General features: G+C 39.0%; 1 protein-coding gene across 3 annotated transcripts in view; it reads left to right on the forward strand.

Annotated features, from left to right (window-relative positions):
* The window catches only part of SCN9A (sodium voltage-gated channel alpha subunit 9), a 189,953-nt gene that overhangs the window by 112,794 nt on the left and 54,576 nt on the right, over nt 1-22,583 (forward strand). For all 3 annotated transcript variants that reach the window (XM_058300702.2, XM_071216330.1, XM_071216331.1), the window contains one exon: nt 11,858-12,331. In XM_058300702.2, coding sequence (XP_058156685.1) covers nt 11,858-12,331 — 474 coding nt within the window. The remainder of the gene's footprint in view (nt 1-11,857; nt 12,332-22,583) is intronic.

Below are 22,583 nucleotides of genomic sequence, written 5' to 3' on the forward strand. Positions count from 1 at the left end.
AAGTCATAGTATTTTATGTAGACATGGATATTCTGCTGATCCACATTGAACCTTCCATATAAGGTCATTTTCCAGTTGCATCATCAGTTGGTAGTTGATAGTGGTCCCTCGTTGCCAGGGAGGCTCATCCCCGGGTGTCATGTCCCGCGCTGGGGGGAAGGCATTGCATTTACATGCTGAGTTTGGCTTCGAGACTGGCCACATTTGAGTAACATGAAGGCTGACAGAAGGAAATTCCCAGGCACAAAGTTGCTCTAGGCCTTGATCTTATTTTGGGTTTATCAGCTCACAAGCATAGTCATTAGCATCTGGGGCTCACTGTTGAACCCTCACTCCCTCCCGGTCCCCACCACTGTACCTGGGAGACTGTCGCTGCTCCCCTAGGGACCACGACAGAGCACCACTGGCCAGGAACCCAGTACCCCCCCTACTGTGGTTTTTAATTGTTGCCACTATGAGTATATCCAAACATTACCATGCACCCTGGACATATGTTCTGTACAGCTCCCTGTCAGTCATATATCACCTGTCATTGGTATCCCATACCAGTATCCCTCCATTGCCATTGTTGAAACACTCTGTGATCCAGAACTCCCCGAAATTTGAAGCCCAATATAATGTCATGGTCCCTTACTAGGGAATGGCATATAGCGATGAGTTTAAAGGATAGATAAAGAACTTGGATAAAGTTAGATAAAGAACTTAGATAAAGAATGTTGACTTGAAAAAATTCCACATCCTATTTCCCCCCCCCCCCCTAATTATTCAGCTTTTCTTCACAGGAGTCCTAGACCACAGCAATGTATATATATAATATACAGCACTCCCACACATCCACCAGAAAACCTTTTCCCTTCCACAGTGATACTCTTACGCCCTATTCATATCATATTTACTTAAAGTGATGTACAGAGTCTGAGACATTAGCTTTCTAACAAGGTGACATCTGTGCTTACATTATGGTGCATACTTTAGGATACACAGTTCTTTACATTTTTAGTTATCCTATGTTTTACATTATGGTTTACATTATCAGTCTGTCATCTCCTATATGTTATGGTGTAATATTACATGTTTTATATCCATCTTTGTGTACTCTCAAGAAACTCCTCTCTTACCCCCCATTTACTTTGGTTCCACACATTTAACGTCCATTTTCCCTTCCACCTTGGTGCCCTCAGTGATAGCCAACCTCCGTTTCCTGAGGAGCCACTTCCAGAGATAGATGGAATAGTGTTCAGGGCCTAACTTGCTCAACTGCCCCAATGCCCTGGGAGCCACCCTTTCTCTCGAGGGATACAGTTCCCTCTATTGGATGGCATTAGTCCTCCCCAGGATGTGGGTCCACCCCCACTCTCACTACTTGGGTTTCTACCCCATGGTGTAACCCACTCTGGCAGAATGAGCATTTAGACATTCCCCAGGAGCCCGTCCTGCATCAGACCCTCCCCTCCGAGCATTCTAAACAGGTAACCCTCTTTATTATATTTTGATATGATTTTCTCGGCATTTTACTCTCCACCAACACCTGATCCTCTCCTGGTTCGTATGCTACCCCTCCCTCCCCCCACTTTTGGGCAACGTTACCCATCCGTCCCTCCCCAGCCACCCTCAAACCCGCAAAGCCCCAAGCAAAGGCAACCCCTTACCCCCCTTTTATCTCTTCTTTGTGTTCATACTTACCACCATCTCGTCTTAAATTCCACCCCTGCAGACATCGGCTCATATCCTTCCTCCACCCTCTGATTTCCTGCAAGCCTATCGTTCAGTCTCTTGCTATCTAGGGCAGCTTGTTTATTTCATATCATTGAGGTCATGTAGTATTTGTCCTTCAATGTCTGGGTTGCTTCACTCAACATAAGGTTCTCAAGATTCATCCATGTTATCACATGTGTTTGTAGTGCGTTTGTTCTTACAGCCGAGTAGTATTCCATTGTGTGTATATACCACATTTTATTGATCCACTCGTCTGTTGATGGGCATTTGGGTTGATTCCAACTTTTGGCAATAGTGAACAATGCTGCTATGAACATTGGTGTACATATATTGGTTTGTGTTCTTGTTTTCAGTTCTGCTGGGTATATTCCCAGCAGTGGTATTGCTGGGTCATATGGCAAATCTATGGCTAGTTTTTTGAGAAACCGCCATACTGTTCTCCAGAATGGTTGGATCCTTCTGCATTCCCACCAGCAGTGGATGAGTGTTCCCCTTCCTTCACATCCTCTCCAGCACTTGAATTCTTCTGTTTTTTTCATAGCTGCCAATCTTATGGGTGTAAGATGGTATCTCATTGTGGTTTTGATTTGCATTTCCCTGATAGCTAGAGATTTGGAACATTTTTTCATGTGCTTTCTTGCCATTTGTATTTCTTCTTCGGAGAAGTGTCTGTTTAAGTCTTTTTCCCATTTTTTAAATGGGTTGTTTATCTTTTTATTTTCAAGATATAGGAGTTCTTTATATATGCAAGTTATAAGTTTCTTATCAGTTATATGATTGCCAAATATTTTCTCCCATTGTGTGGGCTCCCTTTTTATTTTCTTGACAAACTCCTTTGAGGTGCAGAAGGCTTTAATTTTGAGGAAGTCCCATTTATCTATTAGTTCTTTTGCTGCTCGTGCTTTTGGTGAGATAGTCATAAATCCATTACCTATTACAAGGTCCTGTAGATGTTTCCCTACACTGCTTTCTAAGGTTTTTATGGTCTTGGCTCTTATATTTAGGTCTTTGATCCATCTTGAGTTAATCTTTGTATAAGGTGTGAGATGGTAATCCTCTTTCATTCTTCTACATATGGCTATCCAGTTCTCCAGACACCATTTGTTGAATAGGCCACTCTCTCCCAGTTGAGAGGGTTTGGTGGCTTTATCGAATATTATGTGGTTGTATATGTGAGGTTCTATATCAGAGCTTTCAATTCGATTCCATTGGTCTATATGTCTCTCCTTATGCCAATACCATGCTGTTTTCACCACCGTAGCTTTATAGTATGTTTTGAAGTCAGGTAGTGTGATTCCTCCAATTTCGTTTTTCTTTTTCAGTATGTCTTTGGCTATTCGGGGTCTCTTTCCTTTCCAAATAAATTTCATAGTTAGTTTTTCTAGTTCCTTAAAGAAGGCTGCATTGATTTTTATTGGGATTGCATTGAATGTGTAGATCAATTTTGGTAGGATAGACATCTTAATAATGTTCAGTCTTCCTATCCATGAACAAGGAATAGTCTTCCATTTATTTAGGTCTTCTTTGATTTCCTTGAACAATCTTGTATAGTTCTCAGTGTATAAGTTCTTTACCTCTTTAGTTAAATTTATTCCTAAGTATTTGATTTTTTTATTTACTATTGTGAATGGTATTTGTTTCTTGATTTCCTCCTGATCTTGCTCATTATTGGTGTACAGAAATGCTACTGATTTTTGCGCATTGATCTTATAACCTGCGACTTTACTAAACTCATTTATGAGTTCTAGAATCTTCGTTGTAGATCTCTCAGGGTTTTCTATGTATAGGATCATGTCATCTGCAAATAATGAAATTTTGACTTCTTCCTTTCCAATTTGAATGCCTTTTATTTCTGGTTCTTGCCTCAGTGCTCGAGCAAGTACTTCTAAGACAATGTTAAATAGGAGCGGCGACAGTGGGCATCCTTGTCTTGTTCCTGAGTTTAGAGGGAAGGAGTCTAGGATTTCTCCATTGTAAACAATATTGGCTTTAGGTTTTTCATATATACTCTTTATCATGTTCAAAAAATTTCCTTGTATTCCAATCATTTGGAGTGTTTTTATCAAGAAAGGGTGCTGTATTTTGTCAAATGCTTTTTCTGCATCAATAGATATAATCATGTGATTTTTTTCCTTCAATCTGTTTATATGGTGTATTACGTTGATTGATTTTCTTATGTTGAACCATCCTTGCATACCTGGGATGAATCCCACTTGGTCGTGGTGTATAATTCGTTTAATGTGTTGTTGAATACGATTAGCAAGTATTTTGTTAAGTATTTTTGCGTCTAGGTTCATTAGAGAAATTGGTCTGTAATTTTCCTTTCTTGTGATGTCTTTGTTTGGCTTTGGTACTAGGGTAATGTTGGCATCATAGAAGGAGTTGGGTAATGTTCTTTCTGTTTCGATGGTTTGGAATAGTTTCAGCAGGATTGGTGTCAGTTCTTTCCGGAATGTTTTGTAGAATTCACCTGTGAAGCCATCTGGCCCTGGGCTCTTCTTAGTTGGGAGATTTTTAATAACTGATTCTATCTCTCTGCTTGTGATTGGTTTGTTAAGATCATCAATTTCTTCTTTTGTCAATATGGGCTGTTTATGTGTTTCTAGGAATTTGTCCATTTCCTCTAGATTGTCATTTTTGTTGGAATATAGTTTTTCAAAATATCCTCTTATGATAGTCTTTATTTCTGTGGGGTCAGTGGTGATATCGCCTTTCTCATTTCTTATTTTGTGTATTTGCATCTTCTCTCTTTTTTTCTTTGTTAGTGTTGCTAAAGGTTTGTCAATTTTGTTAATCTTCTCAAAAAACCAGCTCTTGGTCTTGTTTATCTGTTCAAGTGCTTTCTTATTTTCTATTTCGTTTAGTTCTGCTCTTATCTTTGTTATTTCCTTCCTTCTTCTTCCTGTTGGGTTACTTTGTTGTTGTTTTTCTAATTCCTTCAAATGTGCAGTTAGTTCTTCAATTTTTGCTCTTTCTTCTTTTTTGATATATGAATTTATGGCTATAAACTTCCCTCTCAGTACTGCTTTTGCTGCATCCCATAAATTTTGGTATGTTGTGTTATCATTATCATTTGTTTCAAGGTAGTCATTGATTTCTTTTGAGATTTCCTCTTTGACCCACTGTTTTTCTAAGAGTGTGTTGTTTAATTTCCAAATCGTGGTGTGAAATCTGGGCTTCTTTCCCTTGCAAATCTCCAGCTTGACTCCACTGTGGTCAGAGATAATGTTTTGTATGATTTCAATCTTTCTGAATTCGTTCAGCCTTTCTTTGTGGCCTAGCATATGATCTATCTTGGAGAATGATCCATGTGCGCTTGAGAAAAATGTATATCCTGCTGTGTTTGGGTGTAGCGATCTATATATGTCTATTAGATCGAGCTCCTCTAATATACTATTCAGATGTTTTGTTTCTTTGGTGATTCTCTTTTGAGATGTTCTGTCCAGAGTTGATAGTGGTGTATTAAAATCCCCCACTATAATTGTAGATGTATCTATTCTTTCACTTAGTTTTTCCAGCGTTTGCCTGACGTATTTAGAGGCACCCTTGTTAGGGGCATAGATATTTATGATTGTTCGATCTTCTTGACAGATTTTCCCTTGGACTAAAATGTAGTATCCTTCTTTGTCTCTCACAATTGTTTCACATTTAAAGTCTATTTTGTCTGATATTAATATAGCTACTCCTGCCTTTTTTTGGTTATTGTTAGCTTGTATGATTGTTTTCCAGCCTTTCACTTTCAATCTCCATGCGTCTCTGGGTCTAAGATGTGTCTCTTGTAGACAGCATATGGATGGGTCATATTTCCTTATCCAATGTCCCAGTCTGAATCTTTTGATAGGTGAGTTTAATCCATTGACATTCAGTGTTATTACTATCAAGGAATTATTTGTGTTAGCCATACTTTGATTGGATTTGTGTTTGTCATATTTTGTTTGTATTTTTTTTTGTCTTTTTTGTTGTTGTTGTTGGTCTTATACTCTCCTCCAACTTTGCCTTTCCTGTTTTTTCCTTTCTTCCTGCAGCACTCCCTTTAGAATTTCTTGAAGGGGAGGTTTCTTGTTGGTATACTCTTTCAGTTTCTGTTTGTCTGCAAATATTTTGAACTCTCCATCATATTTGAATGCTAGTTTAGCTGGATAAAGTATTCTTGGTTGGAAATTTCTTTCCCTTAGTACCTTGACTATATCATACCACTGTTTTCTTGCCTCCATGGTTTCAGAAGAGAAATCAGCACTTAATCTAATTGAGCTTCCCTTGTATGTGATGGTTTTCTTTTCTCTTGCTGCTTTTAGGATTTTCTCTTTGTCTTGAGCATTGGATAATTTGACAAGTATATGTCTTGGGGTGGGCCTGTTGGGGTTTATGACTTGTGGAGTGCGCTGTGCTTCTTGGATATGTACATCTGTCTCTTTCAGTAGATTTGGGAAGTTTTCAGCCATTATTTCCTGCAACACTCTTTCTGACCCCTTTCACTTCTCTTCACCTTCTGGAATGCCTATAATACGTATGTTTGAGCGTTTTGCATTGTCATTCAGGTCCCTAAATCCTAATTGGATTTTTTCTATCTTCTTATTGACCCCTTCTACTATCTGTTTGATTTCTGATGTACTGTCTTCCACATCACTAATTCTCTGCTCTGTCTCTTCTAGTCTGCTGATATTTGCTGCAAGTGTATTTTTGATTTCTTGAACGGTGGTGTTCATTCCCATCATATCTGTTATGTTTTTGCGTATGTCTGCAATTTCCCCTCCAAGTGATGTCTTCATGTTGTTAACCTCTTTCATTACTGCATCAAATTTGTCGGTGATAAATGTTCTGAGATCTTTCATTGCTTGTGCCAAGTTTTGCTCCCCTTCGTGATTATTGGTTTGTTGATTGGATTCAGCCATGTTTTCCTGATTATTGGTTTGGTTCGTAGATTTTTGTTGCTTCCTGGTCATCTCTTTATTTTGACGAATTTAATCAGTTCCTTAGCTTCTTTGTCTGCTCTTGGAGGTTAATTAGTTGTTATTTTTGCACAGGTGTTATATCTTCTCTTTGTCACTTTTTTCTTCTTATTCTAGTTACTTGTTGTTGGTTAAGTTCACTTTAGAGGAAAGTATTAGTGTTGGGGAAAGGCAATTGTGTAAGCAAGGGAAAAGTGTAAAGTTGTATTGGTGATGTATGTTAATAAAGCAAGAATATGAGATCTGGAAGGATGGAGGTTAGATTCATGTAGATTGTATAGAGTTATAGCTGTAGGTAGAGTACCTTTTATGAAGTAGATGACTGAATTTGGGAGGAATATGGTATGAACTACACAGCTATTGTTTTCATGAGAGAGGGAAAAAGAAAAGAAAGGTAATAGTTTCAAGAGTGGATAATAGACAGAAAACAGAACAAAGGTATTAGAAATTAAGAGTTAGACACTTTGTGGATCAAAGAACGGGAGGTGGGGGGTGGAATATAGGAGAGACAGTAGATGATAGTGGATATCAAGATGCAGGGGAAGGGGGATAGTGTAGGTAGCCTAAATCAGTTCACACAGAAATGAGGCAGTGGAGGATGGGAAAACCCAGCAAATGTGAGGTGTTCCCTGTAGCACCTATTGTATACTTGAATTAAAGTAAAAATAAGTGGAAGATGAGGGACAAGAGGGAAAGAGAAAACCGAAAAAAAAAAAAACACTAATTATAATAAAGAAAAAAGAAAGGCAAGAAGAAAGGAAGAAAGAAAAAGAGGATGGGCAAACGGTGGGGAACGGATAGGGAGAAGAGAGATACAGGTACACACGTGTCACAATTGCAACACTATCTAAAACAACAACTTCCCCCCGCTTTGCCCTAAAAACCCCGTCTGTCTGCCCAAATGGGTCTGTAAGCACCTCCCTTCCCACAAACCCCCAATAGGCCGCCCAGGGCCCACGAACTCCCCAGTACTGCAGATGCTAAAAAAAAAAAAAAAATTAAGTAAAATAAATTAAAAAAACAAAAACAAAAACAAAAACAAAAACAAAAAAAACAGAAACCCCTCCGCAGGCCCGGCTCCGCCCGCCGCGGAGGCTTGGACCGGCTCTGCCCGGCTCCTCACGCTGCCTTGGCCTGGCCTGGCTCCGCCCAGCTCCGCTCGCTACAGCGGCCCAGCCGGCTCCGGCGTCCACCTCCCGCCACCGGGGCCTGGACCGGCCCTGCCCGGCTCCGTACCCGCCGCGGCCTGACCCGGCCCCGCCCGGCTCCAAACGCTACCGCGGCCCGCAGCCGGGGCCTGAACCGGCCCCGCCCGGCTCCAAACGCTACCGCGGCCCGCAGCCGGGGCCTGACCCGGCCCCGCCCGGCTCCAAACGCTACCGAGGCCCGCAGCCGGGGCCTGAATCGGCCCCGCCCGGCTCCAAACGCTACCGCGGCCCGGCTCGGCCTGACTCGGCCCCGCCCGACCCCGCTCGCCGCCGGCGCAGCCCGGCCCGGCTCCGGCGTCCGCTGCTGCGGCCCGGCCTGGCTCAGCCCCACCGAGCGGGGCTAGATGCCTCGTCTCCGCCTACCCAAGGAGGGAATCCTCTACAGGTAGCTGGGATCTCCGTGTATATTTCACAGACGAATCCTCTCTGTTACCTTCCCTCCAAATCGATGTCCAGACACCTCCGGACCAGCAAAAATCCTGAAACAATACGGTCCCAAAGAGTCTCCAACGCCGCCCAGCCGATTCCCTGCAGAAGACCCTAACAGGGATGTTCACTCAGCCGCCATCTTGCCCCCTCTCCCATTTGTTACAATTGATGAACACATATTGAAGCATTGCTAACTAACCATAGTCTATAGTTTACATTATAGTTTACACTTTGAACCGCACAATTTTATAGGCTTTGACAAAACATATAATGGCCTGTGTCTGTCATTGCACTGTCATGCAGGACAACTCTAATGTCCCAAAAATGCCCCACGTTACACCTATTCTTCCCTCTCTCTCCCCTCAGAACTTCTGGTGGCCACTGCTTTTATATCAGTGAAACAAGTTCTTCCATTGCTAGAATAATCTTAAGTCTACTTCAGTCCATAGCTGCTTTTCCCCCTTATATTTGTTCATTCCCCAGTCTTGAGGATTTGGGGATGATGATGCCCACCCTGTCTCCAAATAAGAGATGGCTTGGATACCATGGAGGCGGATGGACTGAACTGTCTTGCTTGCAGTTATAGACATTCTCTGCTTCCTGGAATGGTCATTGTCCATCATCATCCTTCTATTAGTTGTCCTGGGTGAGTCCAGTGAAGTGGAGAGTAGCTGATCCAACTCTGCTGAGATTCAGGGCTCAACCAGTATATGAACAGACTAAAGATTTAAGTGTCTGGGACATATATTTAATGAATATAGTGCTAATTATAGTTCAAATGAAAGTTGCAGAAGAGCCATGTGTAGGGAAATTATAAATGCGTTTAACTCTGTTACACTGGTGAGCCTTTATTCCAAAGTAAGGCCCACTGACAGGCTGCCGAATTCCTAAGATTGTCTGCCCGGCCTACAGTGTCTAGATGTCTCTAGAGCCTCGGGAGCCTGCTGTTTGAGGCACTGTTTACTGAGGCAGTCAGTGAGATCCTGCTGGAAAATGCATAAGCCTCATCTCTGGAATGACCTCCCAACTCGCTTTGAAATCTCTTAGCCATAAAAACTCATTTGTATTTAATAGTTCCCCCTTTTGGTCCAGGTTTTTCCAAATGCATTGCTAGTAGGTGCCTGGTAATAATCTATCGGGGCCAGGGAGACTCATCCCTGGGAGTCATGTCCCATTCCTGGGAATAGACAGTGCATTTATATGCCAAGCTGGGCTTAGAGAGAGGCCACATTTGAGCAACAAGGAAGCTTTCAGAAGGTAACTCTTAGGCAATATGTAATACTACGAAAAGTTCCAATTTCACAAGAACAAGGTCTATAAGTATAAGCATCGATATCAAGTGCCTGGCACATTGGTCTGTCCTCCTTCTGTAGGCACTGCCCATGTACTTGGAGAGTTCTTGCCACTAATTAGAGAATGTAACAGGACTTTGAGTGAATAGGGGAATTCAACATTCATTAGGTTATTGTGTGGGTCTTTTTTATTTTTTAGATTTATTTATTTATTTAATTCCCCCCCTTCCCCCCGGTTGTCTGTTCTCTGTGTCTATTTTGCTGCACCTTGTTTCTTTGTCTGCTCCTGTTGTTGTCAGCAGCACGGGAAGTGTGGGTGGCGCCATTCCTGGGCAGGCTGCACTCTCTTTCGAGCTGGGCGGCTCTCCTCACGGGCGCACTCCTTGCGCATGGGGCTCCCCTACACGGGGGACACCCCTGCGAGGCAGGGCACTCCTTGCGCACATCAGCACTGCGCATGGGCCAGCTCCACACGGGTCAAGGAGGTCCGGGGTTTGAACCGTGGACCTCCCATGTGGTAGACAGACGCCCTAACCACTGGGCCAAGTCCGCCGCCAATTGTGTGGGTCTTTACCCACCATGCACATTCTCCATTTGAGTCTTTGAGTTTCAGTATTATATTCATGAGCCCCTATTGTGGTATTTGTTTATATATTTCTTCACACAAAATTTTTAACATAAAATATTGAAATGTAGCTCTTTATAAGGTACAAGATGTCAAAACACACTGCACCAAAACCAGTGGTATAAAGAAATTTAAATTTTTATTGCTCTCAACCATATCAAAAACAAAGGTGAGTCTCTAGGCTCTCATCAAATAATTCATTCAATATTTTTACTACCTTCTTTATTCAAAGAAATGTATTTAGGTATTATGGAGTGATTAAAAAATAGTTATGATATAATCCCGTCTTCAACATATTTACAGTCTATTAGAGAAAAGTACTACTAAAAATTATTAGACAAGAAAGAAATAGAAAGTGCCTGCTGTGAGATAAAAATAAAATGCTCGATATTCAGAAGAGAAAAATTCTAGATTGTGACTCAAAGGAGGCTTTTGACATGGGTCTTCAAAAAGTACATAATAAAATATTTGAACATGAACACTAGTGTGAGAGTAATGTTTTCTTTGAAAGACAGTATAGATTTATGAGTGAAAATAGATGGGCTATACTTCTGAGTATTTCATCCATATAGAATTAGTCATTACTGACTAATTAATTACTTGTTTGTGATAATGAAAGATGTATACTTTACACAGTTGATAACCAACTCTGTAATAATGAAGGCACTACCAATAATACAGAATTAGAATCTTAAAAGAAACATAAAATTTTGTTTCTGAGATAGCCCTCTGCATATTAGAATTATATGCTAAACAGACTTCTTATTTTTTTTTTTATCTCATTAATTCTTTAGGTCATTTCCCTACAGATTTATTTAAATGATTAATACCACAAGTTTTAGAGAATAATTTAGGAAAATAGAAAATTCTAGTCTGGTCAAGTCTTCGCCAGGAACCCCAGAGTGGAAAATTAGAAATGATTTTGTTCACAGCCAGGGTTTTGCTTCCAGAATCAGAAGTGTCCTCAACTCTTTAGTGACCTCTTCCAGGGCCAAAATGATTGACAACAAAGCCACCCAATCATAATGCCATTACCTCATTTGAATCAGGTTCAATGGGCAAGTCCTTTTCTGTGATTTAAAAAGCCACATTAAGTAGCAAGTTGCCACAATTCTTGGACAAAACATTTCATTACAGGAACTCTGCAGTGTTCCATTTGTTGCAACAAGTGACATTTACATTCTGTGAAAAGTGAGCAAAGATCTTTTTCTGCGTGGCCTCAACATGATGGATAAGAGTTAGAATTTTCTTGTTCTACTTGTTTCTCACAGATAATGAATAGTAATTGTAGAAAAGTCTAGGAGGGCTTTTTAGGCTTGGCGAAGGTATTTTGACCAAGGTACTCCTACTACATGAAAAAATGATAATGGTGAGGGACCCATTTCTCTGCTCCCCAAGAAATCCATCGTGGATCTGGCTGGCCCTCTTCTCCCCACAGTTCACAGGAGTTAATTTATAGGGAGAGTGTTGGGAGTTCACCATCTGGCCTAGCCCTCTCACACATTCTTATCTATGTTTGAAGAAGTGCATACTTTTATTGCTGGTTTGGATTTTGGCTTATATATATATTTGAAAATGTGCTTCTTTTCTTTTTTTTTTTCTGTCTCTTTCTCACACCCCATCCTCACCCTGATACAGGTCCTGAACCTATTTCTGGCTTTATTATTGAGCTCATTTAGTTCAGACAATCTCACAGCCATTGAAGAGGACACTGACGCAAACAACCTCCAGATTGCAGTTGCCAGAATTAAGAAGGGAATAAATTATGTAAAACAGACCTTATGTGAATTAATTCTAAAAGCATTTTCCAATAAGCCAAAGATTACCAAGGAAATAAGACGAGCAGAAGATCTAAATAATAAGGAAAATTTCATCTCTGATCGTACACTTGCTGAAATGAAAAAAGATCACAGTTTCCACAAGGAAAAAGATAAAATTAGTGGTTTTGGAAGCAGCATGGACAAATACACGATGGACGAAAGTGATTGTCAATCATTTATTCATAATCCCAGCCTTACAGTGACAGTGCCAATTGCACCTGGGGAATCTGATTTGGAAAATATTAATACTGAGGACCTCAGCAGTGACTCAGATAGTGAATACAGCAAAGAGGTAAGATTGTTTCATATACATTGTGCTTCATATTATTAATTAGTATGAAATGAAAATTTAAGATTTTCTTTTGTCATAAGTTCTTTCTAATATTGCATACTTATGAGTAGTTTACTTTGTTTTTTATTTTTTGAGTTTATACAACATATCCCTGAATGTTTGGGTAGGCAAAGTTTTACTTACTGGTTCTTAATAATTGATTTAATCTTCTTATTTACCATATTCAAAAGCACTGGGTTCTCTTTGTGTCTTTCTTTCCTCCATCCCATATTCGTTATCAGTTGCAAAGTTATATACAGATGTATCCACAGTGTCTGTTGAATCTTCCTGTTGTCTTCATCATCTTTACATGGGCATTCTGTGCTTTTTCTCTAAACCATTTCAAATGGACTCCCAATCTGCCCCTCTGCTTCCATTTTCTATCTACTAATCCACTCTTTGTTTAATTACCCACATATTCAATCCTAATCCTGTCATTCCCCTGCTGTAATGTATCTGTTGTCCCTAGAGTTTCCTGAATTACAGACTGTACATAAAGCAATCACACTATGGCCCATCTAACTTGGACCAGCTTTGTCTCCCTTGTACATCCTACTTCTGTATCCAACTGATTTCCTTTTGTGATATAAACACTCTCTACCTGCATGATTTTGCTTGGGATTTCCTTCTCCAGTCAAAATTCTATAAATGTCCTTTAAGACATAGCATTCAGCTTCCTCATCTATAAAATTAATAGTATATAAATCATAGGGTTGGGTGAGGATTGAATGAATTAACATATGTAAAATGCTTCAAACAGTACTCAAAGTGCTCAAAAGTGTTCGCTATTACATCCTTCCAAATTTCTCCCCAAATTTTGAACCTCACATAATTTTTTCTCTTCAATTTTGAACCCTCCATAATTTTATGCCTTTCTTGATTTATTATTTAGCCTTGTATTTTAATTTTTTGTGAAATTGTTGTATTCATCAAATGATACTGTAAACTCATGGAAAACAGGAATTTTTTTTTTAAATATATCTTTCCTCCCTCCATTACCTGTTGGCATATATTCTAAGTGACTCAAACTATTTTTATCTATATGAGATATAATAACCATAAGTGAGTTTTATGACAAATTTATATTTATGCAGCTCTTTAAAATTTCAAGATAACATTTTAAAATAATTTTCCATTCTTGAGGCCACATGTTTGAAAGTATTTGATGGGGGTCTATCAAACACCTCCTATTCACTAACCTCTATATTAAGACTTGCCCTCCATGAATTTATAGTGGATTTTGGAATAATTATTAGTACAAACAGAATAATCAGGGCCAACATACACTCATATACATAAAAAAATATTGTAGACCACTGCAATGATTCATTCAATTGGAACAGAAGGGAATGAAAGTATGGGTGGCTGGGATTTGAATACATGGAAGTAGCATAAAGCCATTATAGACAAAAGCCTCATTATTCAACATAAAAAGAACATTAATCTCTTCATAGCATAATTTTAAAAATTATGATCTTAAATTAACATGTTTGGTCTCTCCCAGGTTCCAACACCTAAATCTTTTCATTCTTGAAGCATCCACATGGTGTCTAGCCCTCTTCCTCTTGTTGTTAATTTACTCTTTCATAGTAAAATTTTCTGCTGCTGTTTCTTTGTTAGAAATGTTTTCAGTGAACTCTATGCCAATGAATAACTCAGCCATTTGCATTAAATTTTGATTCTGTATTATTATTATTTTTACTATAGTTACTTGTGTAATCTCAACATTCCCTTTCTAAGGTAATTTACCAATTTAAATCCCAAACAACACAAGTTAGTATTGTTGAGTGAAATGGAAATATTTTACTCTGAAATGGAAATATTTTATGCTGACACCTCTTTGACATGCCTAACTCTCTCCAGGAAAAATTGACAATCCTCCTTCCTTTTAAACTCTTTCTGTACCTTGTAAACATTCTTTTCAGAGACTCTGCAATACTTTACTGCATTTAGTAGCTAACACATTTAATACCATGTTACATGTGGTAGCTACTAAATCTCCCCCAACTAGACTGTAAGCTCCCTAGGACAGGAGAAGCATTTATATATCTTCATATGACCAGTGCCTAACAGAGTACCAGGTACATAGGAAAACCTTATACTTACTTATTGAGTGAATAAATGATTAAGTGCATTATGCATATATGTCTCAAAGTAGCCAAAGAAATTCTTTCCAGGATTGCAAAGAAATAAAATACTTTGTGTATTTTTTTAAACTTTTGTAGAAGATATAAAGCTCCCTGAAATTAAAAAAGTATGGTTGTTTCAGCTCAAAGGTAGAAAATTAGATTCTACGTACCCCTTGAGAAAAGCAGAAATCTGGCTTCCGTTTCTTGTGGAAAGGGAAATTATGCATTACCCACTTTTATGCTAATGAATTTAGAGCTATAAATTTCCCATTGCCTAGTAAATGGAATAAACCTGGGATTCTAGTGTTAAGGCACTTCAGTGACTGGAAAAAGTCTCCCAAAGATTTTTGAAGTTATTTCTTGACCTTTCTAGGAACAGTTGGAGGACCTGTTTCTTACCTGGTTGTTCCCCTTTGTTAGGTGGTTCAGAGCTTATGGCTGACCTTGCGTGGTTCTCTTTAGCTATTGACAAAAGCCTCATTCTTAGTGTGTTGAATTATAAAATTTGAAAGGAAACACTGCACATCTTTCCTTTTATTACTTCGTTTTTTGAGAAAGCAGGTTCAGAAAGAAGAAGTGGCTGTTCACAGTTTTAAAGCTAGGTCAATGCACTCATGACAAGACTCCCAGGCTCAGTCCTCTCTCTGTCACTTTCCTTGCTGTTGTCCATTTGAGGGACAAAACACACATTCCTATTGGGCTTATTACCCAATTTGTCTCTCCTGGGGTAGAGAGCCATGCTTCTGACAAGCTTACATACTCTGTGGCATCCAGAAGAGGTAGTGATGTCATGGTGGCCAGCTGTCTTTTATAATTACTTAGTGACTTTGTCTGTAAGGATTTGATAACTGAGTTAGATTCTTTGAGCCATCCATAAACCCTGACACCTACCCATGAACCTTTCCTAAAAAGCACACAATTTAGTAATTAACTGTTTGATGTTAACATTCTAATATTCTTGATTATAATTAGTTTCTTTCTCATGATGTTATGGTCACATCTGCATGAGAAAAGTGTACATTATTTTTCTGTTCCATTTGTGAGATCTACCAGTATAATATACATGATCTTGGGACATCCTCATAGGTTGTTACAAGAAATACACAAATTAATCTCCCTCACTCATTTAGCATAGTGTTTGAGTTGGTAAGCACTCAAAAATATTAGCCACTATTTTTATTATTGAATTCATCATCGTTAATATCATCTATGTGTTCGGGTTCTTACTTTTTGCCACTGACATAAAATTATGGACTTTGCTCTTCTATTAAGAAATTCCCCATGATATGTCTCAAAGTCTAATATTTAGACAAGTGCTTATTTAAAAATAAGTGCTCAATTCATTATTATTATGGGTATGAAATTGAGTATCAGGGACACTCCATAATAGCTGTTTGTTATAGGTTAAATTTATAAGAGGTAGCAGGATGTAAATCAGTGGTTCACAAGTTTGGTGTGTGAAAGACACACTTAGGGAGCTCATTACAGATACCTGTTGGAGGCCGTATCCTCTGACCCTTTGGGCCTAAGTCTGGATACAAACCCAGAACCCCTGCTGAAAGTGTGCTCTGGGGTCCCTGTGATGGGTGAAGATGGCATTGAAGATGAATCTAACTTCATCCCTGGCTTGGTTTGATCCAAGTTTCTGACAGGCCATTTTCCTTATCCAGCAAATGAGGTTGTATGTTCCCTGTTGCCTGGATAGTAACCCACATTTTAAATAGAAGGAAGGAGCACCCCTGACCTTTGACACCTCTTCCCCTCCACCCACCCTACTCCTGAAAAACTCTATTTTATGGCCTAGCGTCCTATTTTCCCAATATATTTCATTGAGACTTTGCAGTCCTCTTCTAGTTATCAGTTGTCAGGCAGGCAGGTCTCCTTTTCCTGGTAGACAGTTTATATATATATAAAGATAAAATATTTCATAATAAGATAATTTTACCTGAAAATGACCAAAGAGGTGAATTCAAATAAAATATTTAGTAAAATATCTTAAATGGTTCTAAGGAAACAATTGGCATTTAAAATAACAGCATTTCTCTGGAGGTACAGTCTGTGTCTCAGAATTAAGATAGAGATGCTGTCATTTCAAGTGTAAGCTTGCGAATAACTCCTGCCACTGCTTTGCAGAATGCAGGGACTGCTCCGCTGGCTCTTCTCAGACCTCCCTCCTCCTGAGGCACAGACAGTCCCCTAAGCACACAGCAAACATTAACAGCCTGCCACCCGGGTTAGTAATGAAGCACTTTCTCACTATGTGCTTCAAATGAAGCAGGAAATATACCCATTCATTCAGTAAATGTTTTTGAGACCTCTAGGCTCTGTGCTAAGAATCACTGAGAAAAAAATATCCTGGTTTTATCCAACTGCAGTAATTTAATATGACTGTCATATAGCTCAAATAAATTCTTAGAAGTGAAATTATTTTTTTAAATGTGGCATGTCTTAAAATTGAAAGCACTATTTGTAAAAGTAAATTTAAAATGAATTTTAAAATGTAGAGAGCTGTTATAGAGGGTTAAAGAGACATTCCTTTTGATTTTGGTCATTACAGATTGCTCCTCTACTAAAAGTGAAAAAAATAGTCATTTTAAAGAATATTAACAATGATTTTGGAAGTATATGTAAAGTTTAGAAGAAAACATTAAATTCATTTATTTTATTTCTCAAAATAATATAACAGTCTTATATGATTTTTTTTTTTTTGAGGTACAGGGCTGGGGATTGAACCTGGAACCTTGTGTATGGGAAGCTGGCGCTCATCCACTGAGCCACCTCAGCTTCCCTGAGTTGGTTTTCTCATTTGTTCTGCTTGCTGTTTTGCTTTTGTTTTTTTTTTCAGGAGGCACCATGATCCAAACTCAGGACCTCCCACGTGGGAGGTGGGTGCTCAACTGCTTGAGCCACATCCTCTCCCCCTTAAAATAGCATATAGTCTTAAAGTTTACAGAGTAGCTTCTAATCTAATCCCTTAATTCTTCATTACTGCACTCTTTGAAAAATGCACCTTTTTATCAAGGTAGGCTAAAGCAAATATGCTTATATCGTATACTCAGCAGAGAGGGAAACTAGCCATATAGTGAATAGCTTGGTGTATCAACCTATAAGATTAAAATATGTTTCTTTTTAATTAACAGCTAGAAGAAATGTCACAGCAAACAAAATGTTTTGTTACTCTTTTTTTTTTTTTTAGCTAAATTGTGCTTTGAAAGAAAATTTTGTTCACAGAGTAATGCAGCCAGGAGGAGAGAAAACAGAGAGGATGAGAAGCTATTACAAGTACCCAAGAGACAGCAACAAGGACTTACGCTGAGAGAGTGGCGGGAGGGATATTAAACTCTTAGACACTTGCAAGTTAAAAAATAAGGCTTCAGGGTATAGAACATGAGCTGTTTCATCGGGTTTTGGCTTAGAAGGCTGACTGGGTCATGATGTTTTTATTAATAAAATGTACAGGGGGGAGGAAATAATTTAAGGTAGAGGCAATACAAAGTTTAATTTGGGGGCATCTTAATTGTGAGTGACTTGCAAGATAGCCAAGTGAAGCTGTACAGTAGTAGAAATTTGGAAACATGGTTGAAAGGAAAGAAGAAAAATCAGGGTTGTAAACAGGTTGTAATTTTGTATGCTAATTTAGATTGATCATAGGATTACACAGGATTTCATGCTGATGTCAGGTGTCCTGGGAAACCACCTCTGATACAGAAATCTGTGTGAAGAGGATTTACTGGGGAGTACTGTCAGCCATAACACCTAACACATAAAAAGTGAGGGAAGCAACATGATTGGATAGAGGGAGATGCTGAACTGCTAGCAATTATAACAGAGGCCTCAGCTGATCCTACAGTCATCTCTGGTACATGGATAACCCTTTAGTGTAACAGTAATTTGAAACAGTGTCTGGGCCATTGTACTCTGCACCAGTCAGTCATTGGATCCAGAATGTCCCTTCACCCTTCCAGAGGAGGAGTTGTGTGTGAATTGGGGTGAGGAAGCTCTCTTTTGCATGACAATTCCCAGAGAGGGATCAGCTTTGAGACTTCAGCAGCCAGTACTCATGGTGCATGGCTTATCTGAAGGTAGGAACTGGACAGCTTGCTATAGCATCTACTACCATAGAAAGTAAGAGGACAGTTGACCAATATTTGAGAGGTGGGCAGAAAAGAAAGCACCAAAGAGACCAAGGAAAAAATGTATATACTTTAACCACCTTCACACACATCATACATTTTCCTCTTTAAAATTACCCTGGAGGGAAACGGACTTTGGCCCAGTGGTTAGGACGTCCGTCTACCATATGAGAGGTCCGCGGTTCAAACCCCGGGCCTCCTTGACCCGTGTGGAGCTGGCCATGCGCAGTGCTGATGCGCGCAAGGAGTGCCGTGCCACGCAGGGGGCACAAGGAGTGCGCCCGTGAGGAAAGCCGCCCAGCATGAAAAGAAAGTGCAGCCTGCCCAGGAATGGCGCCGCCCACACTTCCCGTGCCACTGACGACAACAGAAGCGGACAAAGAAACAAGACGCAGCAAATAGACACCAAGAACAGACAACCAGGGGAGGGGGGGAATTAAATAAATAAATAAATCTTTTAAAAAAAATAAAAATAAAAAAAAATAAAATTACCCTGGAAAGTAAATATTATTAATCTATATTTACATATTTCTATGTAAATGCATAGGAAAAATTGCTGGTTAGTGACTAATGTAGTTGGGTGTCTTTTTAAATTTGAACTCCAAGCTCTAACCACCGTACAACTTGCCATAGAAAGGTGAGAAAGTGGGGAGGACTATAATCATTTTATGTTATACTCCTGTCATGTTGTGATTCAGGGTTAAAATTTCTATAATAGTATTGTGCATTTGCTGATTCAGGTTCAGCTCTTAATCCTCCTTAATGCTGATTTATTAGGTTAATTCTTAATGTTTATATTTTTTTGTTTAAATTTGTTCCCCAAATCATCCTATTCCTTTCTTTGTTGAATTTTTTTATTCTAGAATTATAATTCTTTCTCAAAATGAAAGAACCTTGCTTTTAAATTCATTCAGTATTATCTGTTTATTTTATATATTTTAGGGTATTTATATACATGTGTGCATGTATATATATATATGTGAATGAAATTTAATAAAGTATGATAATAATGTGCCTCTTTTCTTTCTTGAAAATTATTATTAATACATGGTAAACCCCTCTGGACCAAATCCAGGCCTTCCACTTCCTCCCTGGTGCATGCTTCCTTCTGGTAACAACCTTGCTGAGGTAACTCTTGGGTTCTTGGTAATTCTCAGGCCTGTCCAGCTCTCTCTGACTTGCCAGTGAGACTAATTTTTGACTCAGAAACATAGGAACATCCAGATTTATGACTTTAAAGCTTCTGGTTTGTCTACCTGACCTATCATGTTGTCATAGAAAAACATTAGATTAATTGGGCATCATTTCTTTACACAATATCATTTTGTTTTCCTTCAAGCCTTGTGTTCTCTCAGGGAAGTTTGCTAATTAGCTTCAATGTGTTATATTATCTTTAACATTAAAGCTGTGCATGTGAAGAATTTCCATATAGGCAACTGTTTTGTATTATTTTGATGCTTTTGCCCACATTTAGGTTAGGACTCTATTAAGCACATGCAGTAAAAATCCAAACACACTGACATAACTAGATAGAGTGTTCTATTTTTCATATTAAAAGATGTCCAGAGATAGAGAGTCAACAATGGCATCCCTGTTCTAGGCTCTATCTGTTTTACCACCCTGCCAGGCTTAGCATGTGTTTCTTCTTGTTTCTTAGTATTTATGATCAGAGATGGCCAGCTGAGGACTCCAATATACACTTATCCCCACGGTAATTCAGATCCATCCACCAGTTTTAACATTTTGTTGCTTTTGCCATATCATTCTATCTATACATCTATCAGTCAGTCCATCTTGCTAGCTATCCATCTGGCTGACAATCAAATTTCTGTGCACTTGAATGTATATTATACAAATCATGCTTGTTGACCACTTCATACTGCCATGTACATTTCCTAAGAGTGAAGATACTTATTTAAGCACCTTAAGTGCGGTTATCAAATTCAAGATATTTAATAGTGATAAAAAATTACAGTAATATTACAATTTTTTCAAGTGTCCCAATAATGCCCCTTGGGGCTTTTCCTTCTCTCTTATTAGATCCTGTTCAGGATCACATATTCCATATGTATGTCATTATCTCATCTCTGCCCTTATTCTTTCTTTCTTTTCATTTTTTTTATTGTAGTAATCATATATACAGCATGAACTTTCTCATGTCAACCATTCCTAAGAATACCACTCAGTGTGATTAATCACATTCATAATGTTGTGGTTTCCACACCACCTTCCATTATTAAAACTTTCCCATCTCTCCAAATGGAAACCCTACACCCATTGTGCATTATCTTCCCATTCCCCCTGCTTCTGGCATCATGTACTCTACTTTCTGTCTCAATGAGCTTGCATATTCTCTGATGTCTTCTTTTTACTTACTGTGGGCTTAAATTTACCATCCTAAATCCATAATCATCCTATTTTGCTTTCATAGCAATTTAATTTCAATAATGCATACAAACTATGTTCCTAAATCCCTCCATCCCTACATCTTTATTTAGTTCTTGTCTCAAATTATATGTTTAGACATTGAGTCCAAAACTGATTTACCATTAGATTTTGCCTTTTAGATCCTATAGGTAGTAAAAAGTAAAGTTACAAACCAAAAATACAATAGTTCTAACATTTATATTTACCCATGCCATAACCCTTAGCAAAGATCTTTATTTCTTCATGTGGCTACAATCTTTTGTCTGCTGCCTTTCCTTTCAATATGCAGAACTCCCTTTAATATCTCTTATAGGACTGTTCTAATGGTCATAAACTTCCTCAGCTGTCTTTTATCTGGGAATGTCTTAATATCTCTCTCATTTTTGAAAGACAGTTCTGCTAGACATAGAATTTTTGCTTGGCAATTTTTTTTTTCCTTTTAGCAATTCAAATATCCTACTGCCTTCTTGCCTCCATGGTTTCCAGTTAGAAATAGGCACTTAATCTTATTGACTATCCCTTGTATATGATATTTTGCTTCTCCTTTGTGGCTTTCAGAATACTCTTCATCTCTGGCATTAGGCAGTTTAATTATGACATAGTGTGGTGTGTGTGTGTTTGGCTTTATGCTGTTTTGCATTTATTGAGTGACTTGAATGTGTATATTCATTTTTTGTTGTTAAATATGGGATGTTTTCATTCATTATTTCTTTGTATATTCCCTTTTCCCCTTTCTTCCTTCTTCGACTGAGCTCACAAAATCTTTTTTTTTAAAGGTTCTATTTATTTATTTATTTCTCTCCTCTTCTCCCCCACCCCGGTTGTCTGTTCTCTGTGTCTATTTGCTGTATCTTCTTTGTCTGCTTCTGTTGTTGTCAGTGGCACTGGGAATCTGTGTCTATTCTTGTTGCCTCATCTTGTTGTGTTAGCTCTCTGTGTGGGCGGCACCATTCCTGGGCAGGCTGCACATTCTTTTGCACTGGGCAGCTCTTCTTATGGGGCGCACTCCTTGCGCATGGGGCTCCCCTATGCAGGGAACACCCCTGCGTGGCAGGGCACACCCCTGCGTGGCAGGGCACTCCTCGTGCGCATCAGCACTGCGCGTGGGCCAGCTGCACAAAGATCAAGGAGGCCCGGGGTTTGAACCATAGACCTCCCATGTGGTAGGCAGACACCCTAACCACTGGGCCAAGTCCGCTTCCCACATAATGCTTATATTGGTGTCCCATAGGTTCCTGAGGCTCTGTTCACTTTTTTTCATTCTTTCTTTCTGCTTCTTAGACTGGATGATTTCAGTTTTCTCAACATCAAGTTCACTAAGTCTTTCTTATTCCAATTTGCTGTGGAACCTCTCTAGGGAATTTTCAATTTCTGTTACTGTGGTCTTTAGCTTTGTTTGGTTACTTTTCATAATTTTTAGCTCTCTATTGGGTATCTTTGGGTATCATTTTTCTGATTTCCTTTAGTTCTTTGTCCATGTTTTCCTTTAACACTTTGAGCATATTTAGTATCATGATTTTTAAT

Source organism: Dasypus novemcinctus, chromosome 7 (genome assembly GCF_030445035.2).
Source record: "Dasypus novemcinctus isolate mDasNov1 chromosome 7, mDasNov1.1.hap2, whole genome shotgun sequence".
NCBI lineage: Eukaryota > Metazoa > Chordata > Mammalia > Cingulata > Dasypodidae > Dasypus > Dasypus novemcinctus.